This window comes from Ooceraea biroi, chromosome 9 (genome assembly GCF_003672135.1).
Source record: "Ooceraea biroi isolate clonal line C1 chromosome 9, Obir_v5.4, whole genome shotgun sequence".
Taxonomy (NCBI): Eukaryota; Metazoa; Arthropoda; class Insecta; order Hymenoptera; family Formicidae; genus Ooceraea; species Ooceraea biroi.
Genome location: NC_039514.1, coordinates 9808170 through 9824132, shown reverse-complemented (window position 1 = coordinate 9824132; position 15963 = coordinate 9808170). Strand labels below are relative to the sequence as shown.

Sequence of the window (15963 nt, the reverse complement as noted above, 5' to 3'; positions counted from 1 at the left end):
CTAAACCTGATGTTCGACGGAGATAATTACGTCACACAGTAGAGCGAGAATAATTACGTCGCGTAATAGAATAATGGAGCCGAACATGATTTAGCCGTGTAACGAACAATAGCGTCATTAAAGTTATAATTGAGCTGCTCCGTCAAAGGGGAAATATCCGCGGGCCCGCAAAATGGGACATTGCGCGATGACGATCCGTTCTGCCTGCTGGAAGAGTAGCTTACGCTATATCCGTCGTTGTCATCGTCGTCGCTCGCCTCCTACACGCTCCGCGGTGTGTACGGGCCTTTGTTTCATTCACCGGTTTTCCGACACTACGAGAGAGAGAGACAGAAAGGGAGAACAGAGTACGTTGTGTGCGAGCGAGGGCCGGCAAGCGCGAATGGCGAGCGTACGCACGCACGAACTCACGCACGCACGCGCGCACTCGAGCGCGGAACCCCTTCAAGGATGAGAATAACTCGAAGAGAAGACAGAGAGAGAGAGAGAAAGAAAGAGAGAAAGAGAGAAAGACTCCCTCGGTCTGTCTTCCCTCGAGCGCACATCCTCTTCCATCCGACGAGGACTTTAATTTGGTTCGCTTACGCGATGACCACGAGAGGGAACGAGAGGAAAGGAAAGGGATAGAGAGGAGATAGGTCATCCCTCTGTTCCTTCTGTTCCTCTTGCGAATTATAGCCGTACCTTCGTAATCTTCTTACGCGAATTTTATTTCGCGTTTCACATCGCGATCGTATCTCCTCGAGGGATCTCAAGGAGGGAAAGGGAATTCAATGCCGAATTATTCTATCGCGGATCCTATTCGTCCATGTAAGACTCGTCTAAGGATACATCATCTGCACGACGACACGCGAAATCTAGCCTCGGAGAATTATAATCGCCAACCGCACTGTGTTAAACGGCTTCCGCTCGCACTGGAAGAAGAATCGTGGCCTCGTTACGCGTCTTACGTGCGTAAATTTCAGTTCACGTTAATTAATTAAGTTGATATATATTGCCAGGAGAGCGTAATAATAATAATAATCATAATAATATCTTGCCGTGATTTATCGCGTCTAGCACAATTACGTCACGTGCCACGTACTCGCTCGTTTCCCTCTCTCGATGGGGACGGCCCTCGGAGCGGATCCGCTCGCTCGCGCGCGAAGTGGAGCCGCGCGTCGCTCGCGGCTGGTTTCGTCACAGCTGAGGGGAAGTGATGGCAGGAGAAACGAAATGGTGGAGGACGAGGGGGGAACGAGGAGGAGACAGGCAGAGGCAGCCTCGCCGAATTCAATGGACTTTTAATCAAGACGAAGGACAAGTAGTAGTAGTAGTACTCACCGCGCGCGCGCGCGTTACTCCCGCCGTGTAATTTCACGGTCGAGAGAGAACGGGGCTACTACTACGACGTACTCCAAGCGAGCGGACGTAGTAAAGCTCCTCCATGAAGAAAGGCCAGATCTCTCTCTGTCAGTAGTCAGTCTCTCTCTTTCTCTCTTCTTGCTCTTCTCTTCATGTTCACCGCAACGGAACGGAGGAAGGAGGAGATAGACGGAGAAAGATCAAGGTTGCGTGATATTTCGAGACGACGCCGCGCGTGATTCGTCGTCGTCGCACCTGCCCGCAATTACCGGCGATTAAAGGCCGCGTTTCCGCGTTTAAAGGGCTTCGCGGGTTTCCCATTAAAATCCGCGTTGTGAAAAGTATCGTGTTCTCCCCTCCTCTCTTTCTCGTTCTCGCTCTCTCGTCCCCGGCAGGAAGAAAAGGGTTCTAATGGTTCTTCGATGGATCCTCGCGCGCGAGGCCGGTACTTTTTCCGCGTGACGCTAGCGTCGGTGTCACCGTTGTCGAGATAATAATGACACATGGTGGTATCGCACCTGGTGTGATCGTGAAGGGTTGGCAGGTTCGTGGGAAGTAATGTCGCGCGATGTAACGTACGACATCCTTCATTGTAACGCACGTAACAATGTAACACGATGTACTCCGCATGTGTGTAATTAATTTGTATAAATAAAATCCAGTGGCGGAGAAAACTACCATGACGAACGGGTTACGCACTCCATTGTTGATCGCGATTGATGGCGAATCTGGTCTTATCGCTTTTGTCGCGTAGAGAGGCTTCAGGAGCGTCCGCGTCGCTAAGTCGATCGAGGAGAGCGCGCATCTAATGTATAATTTTTGTTGCAGAGGTGGGAGCAGCTGGTCGTCTCCAAGCTGAAGTGGGAATTGTCCGCCGTCACGCCCGGTGACTTCCTGGTGCATATTCTGACCAGATTGCAGAGCAGATTGCAATTGCAGAATAGCAGCTGGGACATCGAGATGGTCCGGAGGCATGCGCAGACCTTCATCGCGTTGAGCGCTAGAGGTGAGAATTCGTAATTAATCATGATCATCGAGAAGCGAGAGGAAGGAAGTGAGGAATTAGGATTATTAGATAGATAGTGTGCTATCAACGCGGACAATGAGAAATTCATAATTGAAACGAGTGGCCCGTCCAAGTTCCGCTCGATGGTCCAATTATTAATCGCACGTGTCTCGATATTATTCCGGCTGATTAAGTTCGACGTTTGATACCGTCACTCGTCCGATACACCGAAGAAGTAAGAATCATTACGTAATCTTCACGTAATCTCAAGATAACAATAACAGAATCGTTATTAAAAACTCTTTACGAAGAGATACTCGTGTTGCGACTTCCTGCTTTTCTTGGTGTGCGTTGGTTTTCTTGAATATGAGGGCGATCACATAAGCATTTCCGAGCGAGTCGACGAACGCGCAAGACGGCTCGTGAAAAAATACGCTTGCTTTTACGCCTGCGTTTTGCTATCGGAGCATGCATGCTAACGATGTGTTCGTCTATGAATATTACAGTGGAAACCGTCGCGTAATCGTCACGCAAGCAGCTCGTCTTCCTCACTTTTCCTCATTTTCCGTGTTGTTTTTCATCAAATGGATCGCATGCATGGATGACATCGTGCGACAGCTCGTGCCAGCTCGCGTTCCGCTCAGAAGGATAATCCGTCTACGTTATTGCCGCTGTTACGCCTTTCGTCACTCGGGATCAGCACGTTGAAGAAGAGAGACGGGCGAGCCCGCGGGCTCCGTAAAGGATGATCTTTCTCGCACGACGAGGCGACGTGTGTTGAAGTTTTTCTTGTTATCACGGCATACATAATACAATACATATAATACATAGATATAATATTATAATACAATAATAATTCAACATAAATAGTAATATATAATACTAAATGACATACTCTACATACAGTGCATATTATGTACTCCTGGCAAAAGTATGTACTATAATTTTGTACTCTTAATGACGGAACATATAATAGCAATCACGTAGTGAAACAACAAAACATTGCGACATTAAATCATCACGCGGGGAGGCGCACCGTCCCATTTTCCGCCACTTTGAAGCCTCCCCTCGAGGCTGGAGGACCGGTTTCAGTTACGCGCACGGGAATCGTAAACGGAACGCGACGAATGTGGGGAATATCGCTTTTGTATCTCGATTTTATGGACTGGTAGAAGACGTCGATATCCCGCCTCGTCTCTCGGATCTCACGCGCTCACGGCTCGATGTAGCAGCGGAGAAAAAGAAGAAAAGGAGGAGGCATTTAAGGGCCTTTAAATGTGCGTTTAAATGGTCACGTTAGGCGTGGACGGCTTCGGCCTCTCTGGAATCCGCCGTGGAATTTCGCCGCGTTTTCCGCGACGCCGTCGCCTCCGTGCCCCGTCCGCAGCGACTTACCGTCGCGATCTCGTAAATTAGCTAACGTTTGCACGGACGTAGAGTAATCCAATTGCACCGTCTCCCAAACAAGCCGCCATTCATTCTCGCCGCGAATATTTTAGGCATGAACTCGATGAACGAGAATCCCTCTTCGGTTTTCTCCGTTTTCTCGAGTCACAATTATTTTGTCTCATTTTTGCCAAATTTTTCATGTAAAATTGAATTTCCAGATAGATACATGCAACGTGAATCCAACTAACGCGTGGAGCACATGAATTCTGTAGACAGAGTTAATGATTTTCTTGTCGGAGGAGAATCGACATGTGGCACACATCTCCGCAGTTAATTCCCCATCCTCCCGATATCTCGCTCGCGGCCTTGACGATTCGCGACGAGAACGGAGAGAAAATCAAGAAGAATCGCAAACGCAAGATAGGCGAGCCCGATAGCGCGTGGCTAAAAAGGATGATCGGGTTCGAGTGCGTTTAAATGCCTGAACGTGTCTCCGTTCGCCGGCCCAGGCATGTCGTCGGCATAATCCGCGTATCTCTCTCTCTCTCTTTCTTCTCGTTCCCGTCGATGCAACCGTTCTCCTCTTCGTCCGCCTTTCCTCCCCGATTCTTGCGTCCCGCAAAGTCCTCGTCGGGCGGTCGCCTGGTTGTTATTACAACCGCGATGGCGAAAAAAGGAAAGTGGCGGAGAGGACCTTCGTCTTTGGTCCTGCTGCTCGTGTTGGTGGCTGGACTCTTGACGGTCCGGAGAGAAAGAGAGAAAGAGTAAGAGAATGGAGGGCACACGACAACACGAGGACACGGCTCGTTTCTCACGGACCAAACTAGGCAGCGCTTCGTTTTTTCGTGAATAGCGGGGAAAGTGAGCCTTGATCGGTTACCTCGAATTTTCCACGAAATCGCTGATTTCACTGAGAAGATAAATCCGCAAGAGTAGCGATTTAATCAAAATTACATAGGCAAGTAAAATCTAAAGCACGGTTGTACATGTGCTTTTATATTCCTGTTTCGGATCCTCTTTAGTGATTAGTTAGACCACCAGTTTTGGCGAAATAGAATGGACTTTTTAATTAATAATAAGAATAAATCAAAAGGCACCGAAGAATGTATCCTCTAAAGACGACGATTTTCTTGCGAATTCAATGATCCGACGGTTTCCGTGCAGATTTGAAAACAGATTTCGCCAGCTGGTCATTGCATGAATTACATCGATTACGTAAACATCAGCAGCGCAAAATCGCCCGCCAGCAGAGAAGCGGCTTCGCGCAAGCCGCCAGACAAACGTGGAGGCGTGAATTATCGTCGTTTGCGGGGTGCCGGCCACAGAGGATCGTCGATAGCGATTGTTTAGGGTCTGCGAGAAGCCGACGAGCGGCCCGGCGAGGTGCAGCTCGGATATTATGCAAGCCGTAAACCCACTCTCCCTCTTTCTTTCTCTTTCTTTCCCGCTTTGCCGCCCCGTCAGGGGGGAGGGGGTAGAGTTCTTCTTGGGTATACTGCTGCACCGCGGTGGCGCGATAATTCCGTCTGATGTTCACATTCCACGGCTATCTCCGCGCGCGTACCCTGTTACCTCTTTCTCTCTCCCTCCCCTATCTCTTTTTTTCTCTTTTCTTCTTTCGTCTCCTCTCCCAGTTACGGCGCGCTCTCTTAAACTGGTTTTACGTTATCTGCACGCCGTGCACGCTCTTAATTTCACCGGTTAATAACCGAGGCGCTCTACGGGCGATTTAACCCGCCGATCAGCCACGGTGCGTAACAGTGCTGAAGGGCTGGAAGGGCTTGCGTGCGCTACGTAGGAACCCCGTACGCGCGGTACTTTCCTCCGAGTAGACTAAGGAATCCGCCGAAGCCAAATCCATCTATCGTTCGCCAGTGAATTGTGAAGTAGTCTTTTCTGAAAGGAGACACGTGGATCTTGCCTCTCTTACACGTGATACCAATCTTTATTTCACTTTAATTTACATTTCAATTTAAACTTCTTTATAGCTTCATATAAATGCGATTCAGGATAAAATTCAATAGTCTAGAGCATAGAGACGAGTGAGTTAGGCAGTCATGAAACGGGATGTACGAGAGTTTCGCTAATTAATCATTGGCCAAGCTACCACGGGACAATGCGCTTTGCGCAATAATTGCGAGCTTCGTCACGGTGTTGCTTGAGTTGTAGCCGAGCCGAGCGTAACACAGTGTCGCTGAAGCTTGCTCAGTACCTGGACAATGATTCGCAAACGAAAGACTACAAAACTAATGATACTAAGCTGAATTTTATGGAGTAAAATTTGGTGGCGATTTATGTGCACGCGAGAATGAAGAGATGTGGGACGCATGATAAGTCTTGTCGCTCGAGTCTTCTTCTGTACAACGTTCTGTTTTTTTTTAATTTTTTCTTTTTTTAAAGCTTTTTTAATCCTACTTGACTGTTTGTTATCATCTTACGACGTGATTAGTGTAATTTTAATTCAATTTTAATTATTGTAATTTTAATTAATTTTTTATTAGTGTACTTATCTAATTTACTAATTAATAAAATAGTGTAATTATCCAATTTACTACAATTTACAATTTTGGCGAGTCCCACCTTCATTCTCGCTTTTGATTCTTATAAGCATTAGAAAGTCCACGTCATCGTGCGTACGAGATGAAAATCACTTGGAACACGTGCCTAACGTAACACTTGGTCTTTTGCAGAGTACAAATTTGCCATGTACACACCAAGTATGATAGCGGCGGCGTCCGTCGCGGCGGCGTTACATGGACTGGATTGGGCCGGGAAGAGTGGCCATGGAATAAGTGAACTCCTGTGCCACCTGACCCGCATCACCACCATTGAACAGGTAAATAATATGCAGTTTATACATACATGTACGTGGAGAGCACGTTAATTAACATTTGGACTGCTCAGTCATTCACATGTGGATGACGGATTTAATAGCTGAAATAAAAATGTTTTCATTAACTATTCAGAGATATTGAATGAGAATAAAATATTTGTCCGATATATATCAGTACAAGAATAAAATTAACGTTATCGTGATCTCGCGCTCACAATTAACTGGGCAGTTTAAGGACTTATGTTAAGAGAGTATATACTTTCAAGAAAAAGCTTTTTACGGAGGAAGCGCAGCCACAAGCAATTACCGGGCACAGAATATATGCCTATATATGCCTACATGCACATAAAAAGAGAGAGAAAAAGAGAAAAAGAATATGGCAGTGCTGTAGGTGTGATTGTATGACGATGAGTGCACCGAAGCTGCTGTCGTTTCTCTTTTTTCACTTTCGTTTTTCATCTTTCTCTTCCTTTCTTCATTTTTCTCTTTTTTCTCCCTTTTATACAAGGTGTTCTATTTTATGGACGTTTTAAGATTTCAAATACAGAAATATCAAGCCTATGGTTTTTAAATGAGAAGCGATTAAAATTCATCAATGATAGAGCTGAAATTTCCCATGCTCAAGGTATGTCCAAAGTGCCATATAGTAATTTGCTTATTTTAAAATTTCAGTTAGTTAACTTACTTAATTTCTTCATGAAATTATTAATGCGTATTTACGTATACGGTAATTTAAATATTGTCACAGAAGTTTTGTTCACAGAAGCATTTATGTATGGCATTTCGATGTACCTGAGTGCGCAAAATTTCAATTTTGTCATTGATAAACTTCAATCGTTTAAAATTTAAAAATCTCTACACTCTTGATATTTTTCTATTAAAAGTTTTGTCTTAAAATGTTTCGTAGAATTTTCCCTTTAAAATTATTACCGGTGGTTTTGGACACCCTGCGGTAGATGTCTAGTGCAAATAAACTGCATGAATGAATAGCGCTCAGCATGGGGTCCGTGACCCGTAAGCGCGATATTTTCAGCATCCCGCTCTCTCCTTCCTCTTTCTCTTTCTATCTTGCATCTTTGAGCGTATGTTTGGGTCCTAGCAGCAGGAAAACGCCACACCGTCCTCGAGACAGTATCCGGCCTCGCTTAGGTCTTCATTCATCGAAGCAACCGTAGGCCCAGAGAGACGCGTTGACTTCGACGCTTAGGCCGTTTAAACTTGCATGAACATTCCTTGATAATTATGATCTGCATAAAAAAATCATTGTTAATGATGTTCATTGTTAATACATAGAAATCCATTTCTTGTTTTAGGATTATTTGCACGGTTGTTTGGAACAAATCGAAGAGATGATATCTCAGGCGGCTCGTCATGTTCTCAGCGACGTTCCCAGTAGCGGACCAGCGTATCAAACGAGCACCACTAGTGTTGCTACCACCCAAAGGCCGTTGGGGGACCAGAGCAACACGAGTCAGGAGAAGATCATGGAGCATGAGAAGGCGGGGACCCCGACGGATGTGAGGGATGTGCACTTTTGAAAACCAGAGGAGGGGGACACTTCGCAATAAGGGCTGACTTACTGCTGGATCTGATAGTCAAGAAGGTGGGTGGGCCTGCCAGCAAGAAGAGTCAAGACGAATCAACGAAGCTGATCAACAATCAAGAAAACAGACGAAGACTCTGAAGAAACGGATCCTGAGCAGATTTTGAAAAGAAGAGGAATACCAAGCGCAAGATCGGCCGCTTGTCTACCAAATCGAATGAACGAATGTCCCCGCTGATTATCGCATGAAAACTGTATCTTGTCGATTGAATGGGATCTGCGACGTTCAGAATAAGCGGCGACAGAAACACGCGCTCTGAACGACGAATGCGACGATTTCTCTCGGCGCGTGATCGACGTGATTGCGCGAGAGAATTTTTACGTTTCTTAGGTTTGCAAAAATGTAAATGAATAAACACGGCATATTCTTCATAAACAGAGATAGAGATAAATTTTTATTTTTTCATTATTATATTCATTATCATGCTCAATTACGTTCGATCGCAGTATTTTGAATATTATACATTTATTTAACACACGCATTTTTCTTATCGCCGGCGCAAATGTGTAATGTATACGTATACGTAATACGTAAAGATACATTACGAATTTATTTTTCGATTTATCGCGATTCGCGACTACTCAATTCCCAATTAATCGATGAGCAATGGTTCAGCCAACAATCGAAGAAACTGAGACTTAATCGAATGCACGTTTTAATTGCGAAATCGTTATGGCATGCAGTCAGTAACGTGCGGTGTTCACAGACGAATGAAGTGATGAACGAAATTGAAACAGATGCGCTTTGCGCGTTATGAAATATTGCGAAAGGTAAAGTGGACAATTAGCGGGGCCCGTGTATGAACCCGTGTCACTTTAACGTGTGTCGCCCACAAAAATGACGGGAGAGAAAAATGGAGGAGCGTAGAAAGCAGAGAGGCGTGCTGTTTGGGGGAAGGCAATGCAATACGCTTTACGCATTCGTGTAGTTTGGTATTAGGAATATAACACTTAATTCTTAAAACGCGAGATGGGATAGAAAAACGAAGAACGGGCACGAGACACAAGAGCGTGCAGTCGCGCGACGAAGGAGAGAGGACTAAAGATACGTCCTTCCTGTGCGCAGTTATTAAAAAGAAAAAAAAAACATTTAGTCATACCGTAGTCATCAGTCCTGTATATAGAGGTATGTGTATGATAAATAAATATATATTATATCGAGAAAAATCTATATATCTATATATACGTGTTAGGCGATGAAGAAAATGGAGTGTGTGTATGTGTGTGTGAGAGAGAGAGAATGAGATTGGAACAGAAATACTGCCAAGCTTGTACCAGGATTGTACCAAGAGATACATACACGACAAACGAGAAATATTTGAACGCGCGTTGCGCGATATCAAAAGCAAGAAGGAAAATAGATATATGTTTGATACAAAAAATTCATTGTGTTTGCTATCGCGCAACACGGTGCCTTCTAATCGCGTTCATACTCTGATCAAGATAAATCCGAATAACGAGCGAGATGAAGACGTGACGGTTCGCTCATCTCGCCCGGTTCCTAGGAAGGGTTGTGCCAACCTCCACTCCTCACCCTGCACCCCAAGCCTGTGTATAATATAATTACGAGCGCGAAGAGAGTGACTTTGTAACTGTAACGTCAAGTGTAATGCGTGTGTCACTGTTGAATGCTACGTGTATGACTGCGTGCGTATGACGCGAAAGAGGCGCGAGAAAGCGAGAATGAGACAGAGCCAGAGAAAGTAGCGAGAAGAAAAATCGAGCGAAAAAACCAAAAAAAGAGAAAAAATTGACTCGCTCCCCCTTTCGTACGTCGTCAGTATATATAATAGATAAGTTGCGATAAAAAAGTAAGCGTGGCAGTAATTGCCAGTGCGATTACGCGAATGTGTTGTACATAGAGATCCAGAGTTGTTTAGCTGTACGATGGAAGCATGAGAAGGCGGGAATGCCTTGGCGGATGTGAGGAGCGTACGCTTTTGTATTATTGTTGTTAATTAATGTTAATTGTAATATAACGAAGAAGAAAACTCGAGACCCAATCCGACGGTTCCTCCGCTGCGTCGATTCCGTAGTAACGTAGTCTCTGTATAATAACGGCATCCGCGCGAAGATGCCGTTACACAGATCGCTCATATTCGCAACGCGATTCAACGACGATGTCTTTGTCAACGCGCGCATCTCGGACATCCACCTGGAGCGCCGTGGAAAGCATTGGTTCTCGCGAGAGGAGAAATAACGTTCGTGAGGAACGAGAAGCGGAATCGTCGTCAGTACTTAACGAGGGTCTCGAGGATCTTATCGAACAGCGACTCCGCCGTACTCGCGCTTCGTGTCTTTGGTCCGCGGTCATTCGGGACTTGCAAATTCCGGAGTGACAAAACGCGAGCGGAGTCGCGAAGGGCAATGCGAAGTGCGTTACGCACCGAACGACGAGCTAGGTAATAGGCAAGCGTACGCGGTAGAGCGTAGTACCACGTAGTCGTAAGCGTCATGCGATTCTGCGACACCGAGAGGCATTCGCCGACGAGATCCAATCGATTGGATCTTGAAGAACGCATGGAACCGCGGACAATGAGACGTGGCGCGACTCCGACAAACCCCCCCGGCCGAGAATCGCACGCGGATTCGCGGGGATCAAGGATGCAGAGAGAGAGAGAGTGTGCGGTGATTGTCACGAGACGGAAATTAGTAGCGTGACGTGTCAATTGACCAAATCTTAGTACAATGTCGCTGGAGTCGAGGGATAGCGAAATTATCGCGAGAGATTTGCGCAGTTGGTCTTTCTCTTGCTTTCGTTGTTCTCGTCGTTATCTGTTCCTCTTCTTCTTGTCTTTTTTGTCATGTATGTTTTGTCACACTTACTTGCGTTAATTTCGAAGATTAATCAGCTCAGATCAATCGGCAGAAGAAAATCCAGCCCCGTAAAATCTTAGCCAAGAGAGAATGTAATCTAATACCGAAGAGCGAGAGAGAGAGAGAGAGAGAGAGAGAGAGAAAAGAAGTGAAGATATTGTAAAACATCATTACAATACTACAGGGACCAGGGATTTCCTCTGCATAATACCATGGAATATCCTGCGAAAAACAGGACATTCGCGATTCAGTAAAGAAGAATTCCTCGAGATTAATCGAATGATGTATACGCAATCGTTGAATCACGAAGAAGAAAGGACGGTCGAACATAATGACGTGTTAATTTTCTACTAAGCATTTCTTTTTTTTCGAGGAAAATTAAGTCTTTTTAATCGAGGAATTCTTCCAGCTGAGCTTAACTATCCGTTAAGAATCGTTAATCGTGTCCACGATCAGCAAGACGTTTTTGGAAACGGGAGAATCACAGGCTTGTCTTGTACGTGATCGTGCGTTGTAACATGTACATAGTTGCGTAATCATTTTATAATGCGAGAGCGTTAAGAAATCCACGATATTCCTTTTTTCGGTGCACGCGCGACGGTTTGTTTTATAACGCGCGTCGAGAGTTTGCGTTCGAGCCGAGATGCAAGTTCCGCGCGAGGATCGTACATAGGTTCCTAACCGGAGAATGAGAGAGAGAAAGAGAGACACACACACACAAGCACAGGGAACATGGGCATGCGAAAATGCAGCGATGCGCCAATTTAATTGTAAATGTTTGAGCGGAGCAGCGTGTCGCATATAGAAGTTAAAGAGACGCACCGAGCCGCGATCCAATCGCGGGTGATGACGACACAAGAGCAAAAGACATACTCGATAAGAGTGCGATAATGTGCGTTTAATTGTGTTACGTGCGTATTGGCAGAAATGTAGCCGCCAAGCGTCGAGTTTTGTTTCATTCTTTATTATGTGTGTCTCTCTTTCTTTCTCCCTTTGTTCTTATTTTCTTTAATAGCACAATAGAATACCACTGATATACCTCAGATCACACTTCGCCCGAGAGACGTTCGTCGAACATTCGCTCGAATTTACGTATATAGTTTTTTACCGACTCGATGGAAGAACGATGCACTGCTACTTTTGTAATTGCGTACTACTTTTAATCAGCTGGCACGTAAATTTACTTCTTTTAATTAAGCGCATTAGGAGATGAGGTGAGAATTGTACTGTAAATGGTCCGAACGTTCGTGTACATATTTTGCGCGTCCACGCGGCACCGCAATCGATTGAGAATAAAGTAACGGTATTTTATACAATTACTCCGAGTTGTGTCTTAATTCCTGCGAGCAATCCTCTGACGAGAAACAATTAATTCTTTCATAAACCACCTTAATTGTCGATAATCAACCATTCCTTTACGTCATGTTGTTTTATTTCTGTCAAGAGCAGCACAATTAGCTTCACAAAATCCTTTCGTCAAATAGCGCAAATTTAAAAAGAATTAGAATTTGTTTTCAATGATTTTATTTTATTCTATTCTATTACTTAATAACATCTTGTAACGTTTATAGCTCATGTAATACGGGTAGTATTAATATCTCGTAAAAATTATGCTGAAAAAACCTACATATGTATATATGCGTGTTTTCAAAATACAGTACGTACGATGGGATGACAATCATGTGCTTGCAAAAGTTCGCAAAGTCGCAAATATATAGAGAACGACGAATTGGAAGTATTGCTCAACGAAAACTCGTCCCAAACATTAAAAAGGCTTGCAGGACAACTTGAAATTAATGAATCAACAGTACCCCGCCATTTGAAAGCAATGGAGAAGATCCAAAATGAAGGAAGACTTTAACATCATACGAACTTTTGCAAGTCTAACAGATAAATTTACAATTTCGTCTAACGAGAATCGCAGATCGCAAAAGTGAAGAGAATGCTCTTACTATTATCATTTCACAACCTAAAATAATCGTGAACAAATAATGTTAGCTGCACATTTCTTGCTAGTATAGCTCACGGCCCCTTTGCAAAATATTAATTTTGCGAAAGACTTGGATTCTCAGAATATACAAAACTCTTTCTTTTTCTTCACACAAAAATAATTAGACGTGACGAAGATGTTAAAATAATTTATAATATAACTGAGTGTGTAAACATAGAATCATTCGCCTGAGTCATAATGAGATTTTTTTCTACACTTTTCTATAATGTTACGACATGACATAATTTTACTAAATTTAGATACAATTTGAACACGCAATACAATTAGATAAAAAAAAAAGAAAAGTCCTATTTGAAAAGCATAGACATGCAGACATGCAATTACAGCGATTTCTCTTCCGATTTCATTAATATTATATTCCCTCCCTACAAATTGACAATATGATTAATATGCTCATCTTCCATCGTGGTCTGTAGCAAGTACTTAGCGCGTTCGTTGGCATCCATAATGGCACGACTGAAGACCAATTTCCCGTCACGCTGCTCCAAGATATTCCAAGCAAGGCACAGCTGGATTTTCATCTCCTCGGGAAAAATATTGTTTCTATAAAGCTGTCGCATAGTCGCGAAGAACGTTTGAAACGATATGTCCTCATCGTCACAAGTGAAACACAAGAATTTCTGTAAGATATACGAGAACAGTGCGGTCGGCGCTGGCTTCACGCTACAAGGAATGACTGTGGATATCATGTGATGAAATATCGCGCTGGGCAGATCTTCAAATTCTATAAACAGTATTTGGGACACCTCTGCAAGAGGATTCAAATTCTCTTGAAATAGACTTATCGTTATGCTCGGAAATGTATACAGTAATCTATAAACCGTTAATGTCTCCTTCTCCCTGTCCTCCTCGTCCTCCTCCTGATCATCAAATGGACCGACGTGGTGGTAGTTGCAACATGCATTCTGTATCTGGTACTTTCTATGTAACATAAACAGCAGCTGCTGGACTGGCTTGCTTTTGAAGGCGTGTGGTGTTATGGCGGAGTGCAGATACAACAGAATCAGCATGTCGTCGTGGAGTTCCATATCGTTGTGGAACTTGATAAAACGGTATTGATTGTTGTATATGTAGCGATAAGTAACGATCTCCCTGGACATTGAATTATTACCGATCTCCTCGTGACATGTATAGTGAAGCTTCATCACCTTCTCCAGCACATGTTTCACGCTAAAGTCCTCGCCTAGAGAGGTCTGCGAGGAAAACTTATTCAGGTAGTTAGGCTCGAAGTTGTAGAGGCTGCACTTATATCCATCCTGTAGCACCTCCACCAGTTTGTGAAGCTCGGAGGAATCTTCCTTAATGACACGCTGATTCGCATCAGGCACGGGCACGGGCCGAGTCACTATAAACAACTTGTTACCGTATCTCTCGAGTTCATTTTGCAAAAGCCTCTTGTTCAAAACATCCAACCTCTGCAACTGATCTGCTCTGCTTATATGCGTAGACATCTTTCTTTTTCTTCCTCGCACCAGATGTACAGTAATCAGAAGTATTCAACGCGGATTCGACTTCTATTTGTGCCTAAAATAAGATGAACACGGTGTAAACGTATATTGTGTATAATAAAATAGAGGAAATAGAGAAACATAAATGTATGAAGTAATATTAAAAAGTAGTATGTAGGTAAATACACGTACAAATTTGGAACGGAAGCGTATACTTCCAACGCACAAAGGCTTGCAGCGGTGAACGAGAAGCGAACAATACGACGTTTTCCTGTATTTTGGGGAAGCCTCCTATGAAAAAATCCCCAATTAGGAATTTTCACTAGAACTGGCCATCCCGGTTAGTCCATAACCGTAGGGAAAACGAAAATTTTCGGTGAATTTTTTCGATAGTTCGTGTATCCAGCCTCAGCGTATCGACACAACTGATCCTCTTCGTCGGTATAAGATGAATTTGATCAACAGCTTGAGAAGTCACGCACACGGACATCCCATTGTTGTTATTGATCAAATCGTTTACCAATGTATGTACATTCTACCTTTGTTTTGCTTGTCGTATTCTCTCGTCGTGTCCCAATGATGAGAGATGTGTATGCGATTAATATTTGTAGAGATGTTCCAAGTAGCGACGGTATCCTGAAATGTTCGAAAATAATTGCATAATAATTTACACAGTTTGAATTTTATAATTCTAGATGATAGACGTTCGAAAACATTCTTGAAAAAATTGAACAATTATATTCGATGAAAATACATACGTTTTCCGCGTAAAATTTAGTAATTCTTATTCTAAGAATAAAAAGTTAAACACAAAGAATCATAAAAAACCGTGCATAAAATATTTCTTATTCCGTTTATTATTATAATTATTAATGTAACGTACAACTAGATAAGATGGAAAAGTTTACTCTACGAATTCGTATTCGGTTGAACTGTCGAAAGTCTCGAAAATTGAAGTCTTAGAAGCAGGACAGCATGCAGAGCAAAGAGGTAACGCAATCGCTTCGTCAAAACCGTCGATAAAGTATACATGTTATCGACTTTTCACGGTCAGTATTACAGTTACTCTATTTACCAACCTTTCTGCCGATAAAACAAAGTTACCGACGGCGCTTAACGGAAGATTGTGTCACCTCTTTACTTAGCATGTTATCCTGCTCCTGATACTTTAATTTCTGAGATTTTCGATGTCAGCCATACGATTCACGTAGCAGTCGTAGCACACGCGTAGCACCTTCTTCATCCCACGTACGTTACATTGATAATTAATATAAATAAAAATGGAAATGTTTTACACACTTGTAAGTGTGATGTATTATGATTCTTTAGATTTATTTCCTTACTTTTAATACCAAAATTACTAGAATTTGTCAAGAAAACGTGCATTCTTTTGCCACTTTAACCGAGTAGTTTGCACATCGTAACTCTATTAACATAATATAAATAAAATTAGAAACATCTTCTACCCTTTTATTGCGTTTTGTAATTCTTTCTTTGTTTATGCAAAACCCA

At 43.4% G+C, this 15963-nt stretch overlaps 2 protein-coding genes across 2 annotated transcripts in view; one reads left to right on the top strand and one right to left on the bottom strand.

Moving 5' to 3' along the window:
• LOC105284703 (G1/S-specific cyclin-D3) overlaps nt 1-12308 on the top strand; it is a 40627-nt gene extending 28319 nt beyond the window's left edge. Inside the window, exons 3-5 of the mRNA XM_011348427.2 lie at nt 2173-2350; nt 6430-6575; nt 7886-12308. Of these exons, the coding sequence (XP_011346729.1) occupies nt 2173-2350; nt 6430-6575; nt 7886-8110 (549 nt within the window). The 3' untranslated portion in view covers nt 8111-12308. The remainder of the gene's footprint in view (nt 1-2172; nt 2351-6429; nt 6576-7885) is intronic.
• A 102-nt stretch (nt 12309-12410) lies between these two features.
• LOC105284700 lies at nt 12411-15027 on the bottom strand. Its single transcript, XM_011348423.3, has 2 exons — nt 14644-15027; nt 12411-14527 (listed from the first exon to the last, which is right to left on the bottom strand). Exon 2 carries the CDS (start codon nt 14452-14454, stop codon nt 13369-13371), a length of 1086 nt encoding a protein of 361 aa, XP_011346725.1. The 5' UTR covers nt 14455-14527; nt 14644-15027; the 3' UTR covers nt 12411-13368.
• Nucleotides 15028-15963: the final 936 nt, after the last annotated feature.

Coding starts and splice junctions, on each gene's coding strand:
- LOC105284700 (XM_011348423.3), bottom strand. CDS start 14,454: ATGTCTACGCATATAAGCAGAGCAGATCAGTTGCAGAGGTTGGATGTT.